Raw genomic sequence first — 18,465 nt, forward strand, 5'->3', positions numbered from 1 at the left:
TGACTCTGACCATATTGATTTATATTTTATAACTAAATGGAAATATTAATAATTATATTTCATTTAGAAACTACCTTATGGAAAATAATTCCCCCCCCCCAACTGATTTAATAAACCAAAAAAGTTATTATATTTATTTAGTCTAATATAAATCTATTCTATACTAGTATTCAAACTCAAACATTTCAATCTTATTCCATTAATTTGAACAAGAGTGGAACACTGCAACACTTTTGGTCCTCCATCCTTGATGAGTTAAATTTAGTTTTGATGGTGCATCAATTAGGAAAATTTATAAATTGTGAGAAATTGTTCTAATTAGATATAGATAAGGAAAAACACTTTATACTATATGATTGAGTTGGGGTTACTAATTTCCCTTATAGGAGAGTTAACAACGTATTGTATTGACATGAAGTTGTTAGTTAATCATGGTCCCAAAAAATAAAAATCTTTGACGATGATGCCCTCAATGCCATCACTACACACCTAGAAGAAATTCAAATGAGATGTGAAATGTGAGATTTAGTTATCAAATGTGAAGCCTTTATGTACACATCATATACTATCATATGCCAACACACTTATGACAAAGGTAACGAAGTGACTGTCAAGTTAGATAGCATGAGTTGTTTACTGATACCTTACCTCCTCTTATTTTAGTATCTTCTACCATTTTCATATCAATTTATGCTATCTCTATCAAGAAATGATACAATGAAGGTAGTGGAGGAGACTTCATTCACAGAAATACATATAACTATGGAATGCTCACTTTCTATGAAAATCACATTTTGAACTTGACAAGTTAAATCAAAGAGTGAAAATAGTTCAACCACACATTCTCATTTCAAATAGTTTGACCACATTTCTGATATTTCATGCATAATTCAAGAAAACATGCTTTTCTATAGTGCAAGTTGTTTCTATCTCATATCAAGCGGGTCAATTTATTGTGGGATAAGATGTAATACTTTCTCATGATCATCAATATCGAGCCACCTACTACACAATCTAGGTCCTTTGACTAGATAAAGAGTTAGACAAGTGACAATTACATGGCTACTATACTAATAAACCTTATTTTTAGGTTGATAATTTGTGAAATGAATCCCATTTTAAGAAGCCTTCTTTGCTTCAAATATGTTCCCTATACAACAAGATAACCTTAATACACATTTAAAAATGTCATAGATTAATTACTGACTAAATATATGTATACATATCCATGTACATCAATAAAACAAGTCAATCGATTTGTAATAATAAGAAACATAGATGTATATATTCAACTACACTAACCTGAAAAAAGCATAATTCCACTAATTATTTTAGTCTTTGTTAGCTTCTCTCTTTCCATTGTGCAGTGTAATATATAATAGATAACAACTTCTACACTGTCAGACTCTTCCATGACCGCAAAAAAATTGCCTACACAAAGCATATGTATAAAATCCACGAACATGAGTACGAATCAATAAATTAAAAAAATTTATGAAAAAAATATTTATATGTACATACTAAGTCTAATCAATCCTAAAATATGCTTATAATCACTAGAAATAAATGGAATATCATCAAAGTTTTCATCCTCAAACCCATTCATATTAATAACATCTACTTGCACCAAAGTACATCCACCCACATATGCACATTCTTTATTAATGCAACCACCATAGTTTTGTTCAACACAACCAAGACAAAAATGTAAGTATTTTCTATCATACAATGACCACACATTACTTTCTATACTTATAACTGAATGAAAAGATCATGTCTCATGTACTTTGTTGTATGAATTTGCAATGATCTTATATCGACACCTAAATATAAAGTCCATCTATATACATATTAAAAGTAATTTATTCACCTAAAATTTTAAATTCAAAATTCTAACATGTCTTACATCTATACCTAATACCTCCCAAAACACTTTGAATAATATGACTCGATCTTCTTGTGATGACATGTTATTTGTCTTTTCCACCATAAAATGAATTTTTCACCACTCAACCACACCATGAGAATTATTAATGTGATATCCTTTATAGTCAATTTGATACTTTCTTAAAGAATGTTTGATACAAGCTCTTGCACCATCATTCTCACCCTTTCCAATACCATTCTAAAAAAAACTTCAAATATGTGATATATTTTGGTATTGAGGATGTCTACATAATGCATAAAATAGCCTAGATAACTTTAAATTGTGTTACAGATCTATTTGACCCTACAAACTAGTTTTCTATTTTTATGCCTTTGTTTTTCAAATATTCAAAAAATGTCTAAAAATAATATTCCACAAAATGTGTGGCATGCTCTTTATCATCACTAATGTAGAAATAGTACTATTTTTTAATGACTTGTGCTTGATGTATAATTTCAGGACCATCCAAATCAAAATTTGCATGTCAATAAGACACATGGACCATAATATAACCTTCTATGTAAAGTAGTATTCTGCTTGACATTTTTTTTGTGAGATAAAAGATTAATTCTCTGCAATGTCAACAATACATAAAATGGTTCCAACTGGAAAGGTTTCTCTTAGTGTTTGAAACTTATTTTCTTATCACATGGGAAAAAAAGGCATGAGGTATATATGGTTGAAATAATTTACAAAAATTTGACATAATTCCTTCAGTAGTTATCTCATCCTCTACATATGCCGACCTTGCTAATGCTTTTCCAAATTTTGTTTTAGACTTTATGTACTTATATCTCTTACATTTGATCATCCTCATTATATCAGTATTTTCATTTCTCAAAGAAAATTTTGTCAAGTTACTACATATTTCACAAGTTCCTCTAATGCAATATATTTCACCTATTGCACAATCATCTGACTTCTCACATAAGATAGACATTATGAATTGGTTTTGTCATTTAGGAAAAGCACTTGGGGAACCACGACTTTCTTCTATCATCTTTCAAAACCCTTGATAATACAGATAAAATTCAGCATGATATCAGCAACAAAAAGTTTCAAAATAATTTTTTATCCTCACAATATTGGACTTTAATGTTTCAAATATTGTTTGTCCAATCTTTATGTCACAATTTAAATTACAGAATGAAATATACAATTGATGTTATGTGACATCCAATGAATGTTTTCTATGTTGCACATATTTCAAGTTAGGCTCAATCCTCTTCTTTATGATGTCTCTTCTATTTCGTAAAGGATGAGTATTATCAACCCAAAGTTGAATAACTAAGTTCTTAACCATTTCCTCAATCCTATTAGATAGAGGACCTCTACACATTAGTGCCCAATTTCTTTGTAATGCACTATCATCCAAATTGTTTCTCCCTTTTAGATAATGTAATATTTTCTTCTGGATACATACCTAATATCAGATGTAAGTGAACATATCTTTGTTGGGGGGACATTTTCTTTTTAAAAATAGATTTTATTATCACTCCTCATGTAATGAATCTATTTGTAGATCTAGTTATTTTCTCAATGGAATGCAATATTTCCTTAAGGCTCTTAAGAATTTTTTTTTTGTAGTTGAGAAGTCCTCATCTTTTTCATACTTTTATCTATACCCAACAGTTTTAATGCCTCTATTAATTCATCTTTAAGAAGTGAAATTAATAACAATTGAGTTTTCTCTATTGTATCAAGACTATCATATTATACAAGTATTTCCTTATACTTTTTATTCAATTTCCTCTTCGTAGTATGTGTAGGTTGAATAGAAAGTTCTCTAATTTTTTCCACAACCATTTCAAAGAAATGATATATGTTTCTATGATTAATTTTCCTCTTCAATCTTTAAGCTAGACTAACATTCTCATCTATTGCTTGATCTTGGGCTACAAGATTTATTTATTTTAAATGTCTTAAGATACAATCTTCTTTGCAAACATATGTGTATTATATCATTTTATCTAAATACAACATAGATACAAATATAATAAATTTAACTTTTAATGAACTAAAGAGCTCAATGAACATCATTCTTTGACTTTGTGATGGACCTTCTTCAATATCCATTTCTTTAACTTCAATTTCCTATTGTCCAACATTTAAATCATTGACTAAGTAAAAATAAAATCAAGTACTTATAAGGGGGAAGTTCTTTAGAAATTTATACTTGCAAGAGATGAGTGTACTTGTTTGAGCTTAGGATGACCCTTCTCAAACCTTGAGAATTTTTCCTTGTTGAGTACATTTTAAACATGTGCATGTGTTTAAATATAAGTATAATAGCCATTAAATAGCTTTGAATCTTAACTCTATACATTAAATTAAACTATGACCTAGCATTTTTAATCAAATCATCTACCCTCACATAAATTAAGTAGACCCCTAACCATCACTCTTAGGTCATTTACTACAAATATAATTAAACATATATATCTAAAATAATAAAATTGTGATAATTATTTAGATTAACTGAGAGGGTTAGCGGGTGTCGTGTGGGGGAGGGAGGGGTTAATCAATTATCCTTAGGTCTAGATGTACCAATTCAACTTTTAATCACTTCAAACAAATTAATCAATCTCAAATACCCACTCTTTCTCTATAGCATATCATCAAAATTTTAACATTTCATGTAATATCTTAACTCCTTATCTCTATAGGTGTTGATTATGAGTAAATAGGCTACAAAGTGTAGAACATTGCAATTTTAGGGCTTGAGAGCTAAGAAATTAGGATCACTCTGTATAGTTTTTGTGGTCTAATTTCCACATCTTGTATGCTTTACCAAATCTTTAGAAATGGGTAATTTTTTAAGTTGTGAGATCCTCTTTCTATATCTAGCTAGTATATCATGGCAATTTTATCTTAAAGTGAAGTTGAATTTTTTTTCGAATTTTCATATTTGATTGTTTTGTTAGAAGGGCTTGGAAAAACTTATCATTATGTATCATAAGAGAAATAGATTTTTTTTTCACATCTTCCTTTATTTCATATAGTACCGCGTAGTTACTTTAATCTTTTTTCTCTTCCCATCTTCCTCCATTTTTCTCTGATGGAGAATTACTATGATCATGAGGTTATGGATCATTGTAATGGAATTTCATTATTGAACTATAGATTGGATGAATGAATGTTGTATTTTGATTCGAGTTTGAGTGAATGGTCTTTTTGGAGAAACCCATTTGTTCAAGACAATATATCACTAATACCACAACTTGATAGGGTGGATGGGAACTTCACTAACCATAAAGAGCTTCCAAGTACCAATCAGTCGAATGCAATTCAAGGCAGTGGTCCTTTTTCAGTTGAATACTCTTTAGTGCAAGAGGATTTAATGGAGAAACTAATGAGTGAGGAGATATTTAGAAGCACTCAAGGCAACTGTTGTTATGATAAGGATGTTATGAGAATTGGAGCTGAAAAAGTCTATAGTGTAGATCACTACCCTCCAATGGTATTTTCATGATAATGAAAATAATTATGAGCTCTTAATGTGTACAAGTACAGAAACTGGAAAAATGTAGTCTGATGATGCGGCCTCTCTAGAGATTCCATTTTGTTATGAGGAGACAATTGTGGAGAATTTGAAGATGGACAATGATGAGGTTTTTATAGCTGTGAATTGTATGTGGGAATTTTCATATATGTGTGAGAGAAGAAAAATCTCCAATTTCACTAAGGGGGCATGCTAGCTTGATCCAATGATCCTAACCATTAGAGCAAGACCTCCTTATGGGCCCAATAAAAACAATAAATTCTTGGACAATTTTGATGAATGTCTATGAAATCTTTGTGCAATCTTTGATTTTTCTAAAGTAGGTTTTCCTAAAAAATATGCCTTTTTTCGACTAAAGGTGGAGTTTCTATTTTTGGCTCCAATGATATGTGGACCATTAAATTATACTAGGTATTCATAGTCAATCATTAAAGTCCTAGAGTTCCCACCCAAATGTGGCTTCATTGAAGGAGAGATTAGCAAGAAGAATGTGATGTATGTGAATTAGATGCTTGTCCATTTAGGCTTTCCAATGTAGTACAAAGTGAAATGCATGGATTCTCAGCTGGTGCTTCTCCAATTGCATTCAACAATTTTGTCTCGCCTCTGCATTTCGAAACTACTTACCTACTAAAACAATATTATTCTGGATGTTTACTTTTGGAAATAAAAATTGTAAGATTATATTGTCAATATATCCAAAATACAAGTTTGGTGTAATAGTATCTGAGTATAGTATGTAGTGTTATATATATAGAAAACAAAATGGTTGAAGTCAATTGGTTTCCCTTTTTTTATATGAATATGAAGTATGGTTTAAAATATTGGAGATTCACAATTTATAAGTTATTAGTCATAAGGATAGATTGCACATTATTTATATTTTTTTTTATTAAAAATATAAATTGAAGATTTGAGAAATTATTATAATAATTAATTTAGTTAATGTTAAAATGGGTGGAAAGCCACTAGCTAAACATCATAAATTTTCATAAGGGGATTTAGATACCAAATTGGAATATAAAAAAGAGCTAAGAACCTTGTAATGCTCAAAGCTTGTAATGACTTTGGTGTTTTTCATACTTTTCAAGAAAGGAATAGGTCCACTAATTTTTAAATTTTTTTAAACAAATCTTGGTCTTCATCAACTTAAATTTTTTTTTGGGGGGATCAATGACCATGCTCATGTGAAAATTTAAAAACTTATTAATGATGACATATGTACATGTTGAAGGGAGACATTTTGGTCTGATGATGATTTCTCTATCAAAATTCTGAGATTGATTTGTGTGGAGGCCATTATGAGATGTAAAGTTCAGAAATACAAGTGGAAGATTTATTGTGAAAGTATTCAAGGCCAATCTTGTGATGACACAATTTTTGAGCATTTTCTCCTTCACTTTTCCCTAGTTCTTTACTAACTTTGTGTTTTCATTTGGCATTTATTACCATTTTAGTAGGAGGAGACAAGATTGGCAACTTTCTCATTTCTTTTAATTAATTTACAATGTTTGAATTTTCCTATTGGCATATATGTTTCTACTAGTTATGATAAATTTTTGACTCTAGGTCTGTGTTTTCTACATGGCTATGCAATATCCAATGCTCAATAGGTGAAAGCCTTAATTTCTACCTCTCAAAATAAATTTTTGACTCTAGGTCTGTGTTTTCCACATGCTCAATAAGTGAAAGCCTTAATTAAATATTTAATCAAGAATACATATTTTCATGATTCACATCTTTTGGTTATTTTTCAAGGTAGGTTGTCATCTCCAATTAGATTATCAATCTTCTCTACTTATGACATTGATGGTGTCCAACATTTTTTATAGTCCAAAACCAATGAGAAAACTTTACTCGAGTTTTATGGAAATTTTTGGTGACCCCTAAATTCTTCTGAGCATATGTTCGGAGTTAATTTCACTATTATTTAATTTAAAAAAAATTCAAATCTTTATTTTTTAGATTAATAATGCAATTAGAGTTGTAGACAAACAAGGTTGTTTAAAACAGTTGCAGATTTATAAGGTTGTTTAATTTCTTTTTTAAGAGAACTTTAATAAGGTTATTTATTTATTTTTTAATAGAAGATTAATGTACAATGCCTCTATGCTAGTTTTCATTTAATTTTTATTTCTTGAATTCATAAGACAGACTGATGCTTTTCCACTTGATTGCAACCCTTTTATATGTCAAAGTGACAGAACTTGTGCTAAGACATCTACATCTTCCTGCTACCCCACCATAGGTAGGGACTCGAGTTGCACGCAACACTTGTTGGTACTATAGTTTTTTTAATAGATTTTGTTGTACTTGAAAGTAGTGAGATGTAAATTATGTGATCTTCTCAATGGAATAATCAAATAAAAATAAATAAGAAAATGATTTTTCTTCCATGCCTTTTCATTTAATCATTTTTTTATTATATGAGTAATATTTTATCAATGTTATTTTATTATAAATAATATTTATCAGACTACATAAAGTATTCCATAATAAAATAAATGATACAATTATTATTTATTTATTTGTATTTAAATTTTTCACTTCACTAAGAAGAACCAAACATAATTTTGCAATCTTATATCCTCATAGGAATCTTATAATCATATAATTTGAATTCTCTTCTATGGTTTATATTTGTGGCTTGCATTTCTTAATTTTATGTCTCTTATTTTGGTTAAAGAACTATTATTTTATTTGGAGTATCATTTACCATAGAGTATCTTTGATCATTTTTCAATACAATTTAGAAACATAGATAGGATGAGATTTTTTAAAAAATAGGAGTATGAGTTAAACTAAAAAATTTAGAACATAATAGTTTCATAGTTTTTATAACAAGATAGATTAATATAATCTCAAGCCACATTTAACCTTTACGGACTTTTTGATTTTTCAACGTTTTAAAATGTGTGACGCTTTATCGTTGACTGTTCCAGACAATTCCACGGATACATCTCAATTATTTGCATAAGTATCTTCTTGATATTTATCGTTATTGTTCGTAAGCTATTCGACTTTGTCATATTCGGTTGAGCCATTGTATAACGTAATTCTTTGAATAGATATATAACAAGGCCCTCAAACCAAACAATTTAGTCCTACAATATATGTTTGAACAGGATCTGTTCATTGGTGGGATGGAGACAACAGCAACTAATATGGAATGGGCAATCACTGCTCTGCTCAGGCATCCCCGGGTGGCCAAGAAACTACAGGAGGAAATTGACTCTATTATAGGTGAAGATCGCATGGTAATTGAATCTGACCTTCCCAAGATGCACTATCTGTAATGTGTGATAAAGAGTCGCTGATGTGAGAAATATTAAAAATTTAAGTTTAAACCTTTGAAATATTTCACTCGGCACCCTAAAATTGCTTGGCACGTGAAGGTGTCTGAGTGCCAGTTTTACTCGGCACTTGATGGTGTTGAGTGATAGATTGCTCAGCACTTGATGGTGCCGGAGTGCCAATTTTCTCGGCACTTGCTCGGCAACAATAGATGTCGAGTAAGCTCGGCTCCAACAGAAAAAATAAAAACTTAATGCAATTTTAACGTGAATGCTTTCACCATTAAAACCAAAGAGCCATAGCTTTAACCTTTCAAATAAATTATTCAAATGCAATGAATAGAAGAGGAAGAAGAATGGATTCGAGTATGCCTGATTTCTTGTATTCAACTGAGATTAAAAACATTACAAATCTAGGAGCATTCGGCTTCAACTAGAAAAGCCTAAATTTACCCTAAAACTAGAACAACTTTAATAACTTTAAAACTTTAAACTTGCAGCTCTAATGGTTGCATACAATAATGCTTGGAGCAATCACTGCATCAATAGGACGAATCCAATAACCATGAACTTACAGTATGAGTAGAGGAAAAATCACGTGCAGCTACAGGCACAAACTTCTTTTCTTCTTGTTCACTGCTCTTCTTTGCAACTTCTAATCTGATCTGCATGATCTACTCTTAATAGAATGAATGTTAAAACATTCCTTTTATCATATTCTTCCTTTTCCTCTCAACGTTCAAATTTCAAATTCTCACCTACCAAAATGAATGCCTGCCGTCCATGAATGCTTACGGTGACCTGACAGGGTAGATGGGTGTGGGGCTCGAGGACAAGCCATAGACGTTGACATTAATTTCCAAAACTCCCCCTTTGTCCCGAGACGCACAAAAAAGGATCACTACTGATCCAAATCAACTACACCAAGACTCTATCTTAGGTGCACAAAAGTTCCAATGCCTAATGGCTTGGTAAAAGTGTCTGCTAGCTGCTGCTCTGACTTGCAAAAATTCATTTTGATATCTCCATTCTCCACTAACTCTCTGATGAAGTGATATCTGATTTCAATGTGTTTTCTTCTCCCATGGAAAACTGGATTCTTGGATAATGCAATAGATGAGATGTTGTCACAATAAATTATGGTTCCATCTCCTTGCCTTTCATTCAAATCTGTCAAGATCCTCCTTAGCCAAATTGCTTGACATGCTACTGTATTTGCTACTATGTATTCAACCTCTGCTGTAGATTGAGCAATAATAGGTTGCTTGTTGGATGCCCAAGAAATTGCACCTGATCTCATATGAAACATGTATCCGGAAGTGCTCTTTCTATCATCTATACTTCCAACCCAATCACTATCAGTGTAACCAATCAACTTGAATTCATTTGATGTAGTATACAAAATTCCAAATCCCTTGGTACCTTTCACATACCTTAGGATCCTTTTTCTCGCTTGCCAATGGGAATCCCTTGGGGTTTCCATAAATCTGGAAATCAGACTTACTGCATACATTAGGTCTGGCCGATTTGCTGTCAAATACATTAGACTTCCAACCATGCTCTTGTATAGTGTTCAATCCACTCTCTTGCTAGAGTCTTCCTTGCTCAACTTCAGACCTATTGTTGTTGGTGTGGGGGCCGCCTTACTGTTCTGCATTTTAAATCTCTCCAAGATCTGCCTTGCATACTTTTCTTGAGAGATGAAGATGCCATCATGCATTTGTTTTACTTCTATGCCTAGAAAGTATTTCAAGAGACCTAGGTCTGTCATTTCAAATTCACTTTTTATGGCCTCTTTGAACTCACCAATTAGAGCCTTGTCATTTCTAGCAAAAATCAAATCATCTACATACAAGATAACAATCAATACATTACCATCTGCTGCCTTGATGTAAAGAGTGGGCTCACCATTGCTTTTGCTAAAGCCATTTCTCATCAAATATGAGTCAATCCTACTGTACCATGCTCTTGGAGCTTGCTTGAGCCCATAGAGAGCCCTCTTCAATCTATAGACTTTATTTTCTTCACCTGCAACTTCATAACCAGGTGGCTGCTCCACATACACTTCTTCCTTCAATACACCATTTAGGAAGGCGGACTTCACATCCATTTGAAATACCTTCCACTTATGTTGAGCTGCAATTGCTATAATAGCACGCACGGTTTCCATTCTTGCAACTGGGGCAAAAGTCTCATCATAATCTCTTCCATACTGTTGTTTGTAGCCCTTGACTACCAACCTTGCCTTATGCCTATCAATCTTGCCTTTAGCATTGCATTTGGTCTTATACACCCATTTCACTCCAATCACTTACTTCTTGGGAGGCAAATCTATTAGCTCCCATGTCTCATTCCTTTCTATAGCATCTATTTCCTCATCCATGGAATTACACCATTTCTTCTCCTTGATAGCTTCCTCAAAATATACTGGATCACTATGAGAAAATAATGCAAAATTAACACTCTCATCATAATTTTCATACCTTTCATCTTGGTATATCTCCCTAAGACTCTTGGTCTTTCTTGGTAACAGGGAGGAGAGTGTGGGATTAGAATCTTCCCTACTATTGTTTTGCCGACTAGCTCGGTCTTCACTGGTACTCGACACTAACACTCGATCATGCCTAGAGGAGCTCGGCAATGTCTGAACCTGCTTTCCTTTTCTTCTATCTTCTCCTTTTTCTTATTGTTCATCAACATCCTCTTCATTCATAAATGGAACTTTGCTTGAAGTTCTTGGTGACTCATCAATTTGTCCATACCAAGATTGATTTTCAAGAAATTCCACATCTCTTGAAAGCATCATCTTATTGTTCAATGGGTCATACAATCTGTATGCTTTTGATTCTGGGCTGTACCCTATGAAAATGCATTTCACACCTTTGTCATCAAATTTCTGCCTTTACTCTTTAGGCACATGTGCATATGCAACACATCCAAACACCCTTAGGTGTTCAACTGTCCATCTTATTCGTGACCAAGCTTCCTTTGGAATTCTGTCACGGACTGCCTTTGTAGGAAACCTATTAATTAGGTAAACTGCTATTGCCACAGCCTCTCCCCAAAATTTAGTTGGGAGACCTTTCTCTTTCATCATGCTCCTTGCCATTTCAATAATGATCATGTTCTTTCTTTCAGCCACTCCATTCTGCTATGGTGTATAGCTGACTGTGAGCTCTTTCTTAATGCCATGTTTCTTGAAAAATTTTACAAAAGAATTGGAGGTATACTCCCCTCCTCTATCTGATCTTAGGACCTTGATATAGTGTCCACATTCTCTTTCAGCCTGGGCTTTAAATTCTAAAAATTTATCAAATGCTTCAAATTTATTCTTTAAGAAATACACCTATGTCCTACAACTGAAATCATCAATGAATGTCATGAAATAAGTACTCCCCCCAATGGAAGTAACTTGCATAGGATTGAATAGGTCAATATGCACTAACTCTAATGGATATCTAGCTCTCCTAGAATTTTCAGAATTAAAGGGAAGCCTATGTTTCTTACTCAAAATACAAGCCTCACACTTGTCATAAGAATTTCCTACATGTGGCAAACCTTCTACCATTCTTTTATTTGACAATAAATTTAAACCAGCATAGCCAACATGACCATACCTGAGGTGCCATAGCCATGAGGGGTCTTCAATCACACTCCTTAGAGTTGATTGTGTGGGAGGTGCATCAAAAACTTGAGATGAGAAACATGTCTCTATCCTCAATGGAAACATTCTATTCTTTTTCATTTGAACTGCTGCAAGTAGGTTTTTGCTCCCATCATTTTCTTGAATGACACACATGTCATTCTCCATTAGCACTTTGTATCCATTTTGAATGAGCTGACCAATGCTCATCAAATTGTGCTTCATACCAGGGGTGAAATACACATTTTGTATTTCCCTTTTCTCACCTTTCTTGGTGCGGACCATAATAGATCCTTTGCCCACAACTGGCAGGGTTCCATTGTTACCCATCTTAATTTCTGATTTGAAACTCTTGTCAATGAATGAGAACAAGGTTTCATTACCACTCATGTGGTTGCTACATCCATTGTCGAGGTACCAAACCTTAGGGCTTCCTTCTTCACCAATATTACACATGATGAAGGCAGTGTTTTCACTTCCCATATTCACATCAGCCACATTTGCTTGTCCTGACTGATCTTTCTGCTTCTTCCAACATTCATTTACATAATGCCCATATTTATGACAGTAGTAGAATTCTACATTACTCTGATTTGAGTTGTAGTTTTTCTTACCTCCTCTTGAAGTATTTTGTGAGCTACTTGCTCCATCTGTTCTATTTGAGCCTTCTGCTGCAGCATTTCTTTGTCCTCCATTACCTCAACCTCTACCTTTGGAGTTCCTGCCTAAGCCTTTTCTTCCTCTCCCCTTTCCTCTTGGATTTGACTGAGCCTTGAATGCTTGCTCTTGGGAAGATGAAGAAGTAGATCTATTGATCCTGTGCTCATGGGTTTGAAGTGTACCCATCAACTCATCCATTGTGAAAACAGTGAGGCCTTTTGCCTCTTCTATGGTCATGACCAAGTTGTCATATTTATGAGGTAAACTCCTCAATATCTTTTCCACTATCCTTTGCTCTTGATAGTCTTCTCCATTTGACTTCAGTTGGTTAATCACATTAGAGGTCCTTGAACTAAAGTCTACAATTGATTCATTTTCCTTCATCTGAAGGTTCTCAAACTCCCTCCTTATATTCTGTAGCTTTACAGTTCAAACTTTATCAGTCCCCTTGAAGTTTGTCTCAAGGATATCCCATGCTTCTTTTGCATAATTTGCTGCTGCAATCTTTGGGAAAACTGTCTCTGTCATTGCTGCCTCAATCAAACTCAATGCCTTAGCATCCTTCCTCCTTGACTCTTTCAAATGAGTCTTCTATGCATTTATGAGGGCAGCTTACTGAGTTGGATCAGTCACATCATTGAATCTATTAACCACAAACTCCCACAAATCATTTGCAACCATTATGGTCTTCATCTTCTTTGCAAATATATCATAATTCTGTCCATTGAATAATGGTGGTTGTTGCCATATCTTTCTTGCATCTCCTACCATGTCAAATATCCCAAGAAAAAAAAATGCCCTAACTCACTGTGGATGTGGGGCCTCAAAGCTCTAATACCATGTGAGAAATATTAAAAATTTAATTTTAAACCTTTGAAATATTTCACTCAACACCCTAAAATTGCTCGGCACGTGAAGGTGCCGAGTGCCAGTTTTACTCAGGACTTGATGATGCCGAGTGACAAATTTCTCGGCACTTGATGGTGTTGAGTGCCAATTTGCTCGACACTTGCTCGGCAACAATAGATGCCAAGTAAGCTCGGCTCCAACAGAAAAATAAAAACTTAATGCAATTTTAACGCGAATGCTTTCACCATTAAAACCAAAGAGCCATAGCTTTAACTTTTCAAATAAATTATTCAAATGTAATGAATAGAAGAGGAAGAAGAATGGATTCGAGTATGCCTGATTTCTTGTATTCAACTGAGATTAAAAACATTACAAATCTGGGAGCATTTGGCTTCAACCAAAAAACCCTAAATTTACCCTAAAACTAGAACAACTTTAATAACTTTAAAACTTTAAACTTGCAGCTCTAATGGCTGCATACAATAATTCCTGGAGCAATCACTGCATCAACAGGACGAATCCAATAACCATGAACTTACAGTATGAATAAAGGAAGAATCACATGCAGCTGCAGGCACAAACTTCTTTCCTTCTTGTTCATTGCTCTTCTCTGCAACTTCTAATCTGATCTGCTTGATCTGCTCTTAATAGAATGAATGTTGAAAAATTCCTTTTATCATATTCTTCCTTTCCCTCTCAACGTTCAAATTTCAAACTCTCACCTACCAAAATGAATGCCTATCGTCCATGAATGCCTTTGGTGAACTGACAGGGTAGATGGGCGTGGGGCTTGAGGACAAGTCAAAGACGTTGACATTAATTTCCAACAGCTGAGGCTATACATGCTAGGACCGTTGTTGCTCCCCCATGAGAATAGCGAAGCTGTGACTGTAGGACCACAGGGCTATGTCATACCCAAGAAAACAAAGCTCTTTGTGAATGCGTGGGCCATTTCAAGAGACCCAAATGTGTGGGAAGATCAGGAGGAGTTCAAGCCTAAGAGATTTGAGGGAAACAAGAGCTTTGGGTACCAGGGGCAGGAATATGATATGCTGCCATTTGGTACAGGGAGGAGGGGTTGCCCGGGTTGGCACATGGAAATTGGGCAGATGTCCTTTGTTTTGTCTCAGTTCTGGCACTGCTTTGACTGGAGGCTCGAAGGTGATCCTACTGACATGGATATGGAAGAAGAGTTCAGAGCCACCGTCTTAAGGAAAAACCATCTCTATGCCATCCCTTCCTTAAAAGTTGACCCCAAGCTTCTAGCTTAGACTCTTTTTAATAAGAAATGTATTGTTTTATTCGTTGCAGCTCCCGCTATCCAACCACCTGATAAGATAGCAATTCATCAAACTTGCAATAATGGTGGTTTTTTACATAAATAAGTTAAATATGAACTCAACTTCTCTACATGGGCCACTTAAAATTTCTTTGATGACTAGAACAGAAGTTGTGGGAAAATAAGAAAATGTAGAGATAGTAATTAAAAGGTTTTATATCTTATTGAAGTTGTGAATGGTAAAGATACATTATATAATTTATAAAGTAAAGAAAATAACAATAGAATTATTATTTTATGATTCCACTTAGACATTGAATTACATAATACCTAAATATTTATAATAAACCTTACTTTTTAAAAATTAATCTTCATACAAACATTAATTCACCTTAACTAACTATAGCTAACATAATACTAATTTAATTTATTTAACCTAATCTAAAACTAGCGTACACTAATTTTAAAATTCTACCATCGCCCATTATTACATTATTTTCAACAAGAGAGGAACATACATATGGGTTTTTATTGTAATCTCTCTAGTTTGTTGAAGTGCCCTAACTAATCTTTTATGCTGACCCAAGAAGCATCAAATTGACTCCACTAGTGAATGTCTAAATCATAGATCCTATAATAGTTTGTAAAATGAGAGAACATAAAAATGCAAACACATCTCTCATACATAAACACATACATATCCTTTGAAATTTCCCATCTCCTCCATGTGTGTCTAGTTACCCTTTTAATGGTGTACCCTAGATTCCTTTCCCATAGAAGTCCACATCTTTCCTAAGTGTATCCAACACCTTGTCAAGTGTTGCAATAATAATCTCTCCTCTACTACAAATAAAAACTCCAAACATATGCACATGGGAAGACCTTTATTTTAGGATTCCACATCTTCTCCAAATATAACTAATATATCTTCAGGTGTGCAAAGAAACTTCATCCTTGCTCTTTGAATGGACAAATATAGTTTCCTATACCACATTTTCATTGTCCATGCAAAATAAGTTCTTTTACTTGCAATGAATCCTCCTTTAAGAAGAATCTAACTTGGAATTATAACCATTCTCCTTCCTCTATTGGCCCCAATTTTTAACGATCATATTATTCCTTGCAAGTTAAAAATAGTATGAAAAGAAATAACAAACTTTTCTGACCAAAATTCTTACATTCTTCTTGTCAATGAGAATCCCTTACGCTCTATGCTCAAATTGGCTTTGATCTACTTTGATACATAAGAAAATCAATCTATATGCCAAAATTTCATCTTGCCTTTTAAGAAACATTTATAAAATATCTAAATATTATATTTGTGTTAGGATTAACAAGCTAATTTATTATTTAGCAATAGCATTCAACTCAAACAATATCAATGTCTCTTAAGGTTGTTGAATGCTATTGAAAGAAGCATCTTTGGCCATTTTCACCGAGGCATAATGCCCACTTTCAAAAATAAGGACCCAACATTTGCCATAATAGCTCTCACATAAACAAATTCAACATTGAACATTATAATCTTTGTCAAAGAGTGTCATGAGCCAAATTAATAGCTTGTATAACTAGTTATGGTAGCGAAATAGTCATTAATAAATCTCATTTAGAATAACTAATACACTATCCACGTTACTTGTCAAAGTAGTATTTTCTTTTGTGTATTGTTATTGTAATTAACAGCAATGACTTCAAACATTCATTACACAAAAAATTCTCCCAATAAACTATGCTTGACTAGCCATTGTATCTGTTTTGTTTATCCACTCACCATTCACATCCAATTAACAACCACATACATTGTGGTTGTCCTCTCATGTATCTTTTTTTAAAGGCAAAAGTGGAATGGCCACTATATATTTTATTAATAAAACCTAATTCAAAGTCTTAACCAAGAAAGAATGAGGAAAGAAAACCCAACATCATTGATGTTACATAAGAATAGTTAGAAAGTATTCATCTATTACAATATTGGCTACAAGAAAGCCAACAACAACATCTCAAAACAAAATCCCCCAGACCTATACACCAATGCCCTTTTAATATAGTCATACACCATTATAAATTCATGTTTTTTGAGAAGAAAATGACAGGAAGAAAAACCCTCTACAAAAGAATTCCCATGCCATAAATCATACTTATGAACCTTAAGCATTAATTTATTATCCACAATGAACTGAGAGGGAACAACCTCATTTGCAATTAAAAGGAGTAACTCCACGGATTGCAGCAAGTCCATAACATTAGATAGGAAAATAGAGACCATACACAAGGGGGAAAAAAATTGTTTTGATCTTGGTGAGAGGATATGCTCACCAATTAATCTCTGGATTCTCATATATCTTACAATCGTAAGTCACAAGAAATTATGAGTACATCTCTCCTCGTTTTGTAGAATACAACCTTACTATCTTCCACACTATTTTTGTTCCCTACACCACCTTTTCCAAGTATCTCAAGTGCATTTAAAATCACACTAGTCACAATCCAAACTGCTTCATTGTAAGCTATATTTACTTTGACAAGACTCTTCATAGACAATTTAGTTTTCCAATCTCTTTTCTCTCCCTAGTAGCCATATTTTTCTATCAAGAGAATAAAAATAATTAGGGTTTTGATATTATTTGTGAATGCTAAATCTAAATTAAGAAAACATGAATCATAGGAAAGGTTTAAAAAAAAAAAATCTTCAATAACTCAATACTACATATATTTACATTGGTATCTAAATGACTTTATATTTCCTTGTACAAACTATTTGATAATATACAATCATTGTTAACTAATTACAACCAATTAACTTGCTGGAAACCAAAATTTTGCAAAAAAATTAGAGTTCCAAATGGTATGCCAAAGGAAGAATATCACTATGAGACAAGTCTTGATACATATAAAAGGTACTTGATGTCTAGGTATGTATGTGTTCATAATAACTTAAGGTACGATTCTCTTGGAACCCTTTATATTTCACTATAATTCTTGCATATTTTCTCAAAATATCATTTTTCTTATTCAAAGCTTTGTCAAAGTGATCATCAATATATTTTCCCAATCGATCTTGTCCTTTATGATCAAATCTAACAATATCCTTTTTATTTAGGGAAAGAATATTAGTATGGATACATAGTATACTATTTGATTATTAATGCATTCATGACTTAGAAGTACACATTTTTAGTACTGTGGGCATAATACTATTGTAATCAGTTTCCTATAACTAGTGATTAAAATTTATGATTTCCACAAATCAAAATTAAGTAATTTTAAATATTACTATATTGTAAATATTTTTTATAGTTAAAATGTACATTT

General features: G+C 33.1%; 1 protein-coding gene across 1 annotated transcript in view; it reads left to right on the forward strand.

Moving 5' to 3' along the window:
- The window catches only part of LOC149560097 (cytochrome P450 750A1-like), a 45,376-nt gene extending 30,231 nt beyond the window's left edge, over positions 1–15,145 (forward strand). The window contains exon 4 of the mRNA XM_089827564.1: positions 14,984–15,145. Coding sequence (XP_089683690.1) covers positions 14,984–15,145 — 162 coding nt within the window. The remainder of the gene's footprint in view (positions 1–14,983) is intronic.
- The last annotated feature ends 3,320 nt before the right edge of the window (positions 15,146–18,465 follow it).

This window comes from Cupressus sempervirens, chromosome 4 (assembly GCF_028749045.1).
Source record: "Cupressus sempervirens isolate cs-2001-9-10 chromosome 4, ASM2874904v1, whole genome shotgun sequence".
Lineage (NCBI taxonomy): Eukaryota > Viridiplantae > Streptophyta > Pinopsida > Cupressales > Cupressaceae > Cupressus > Cupressus sempervirens.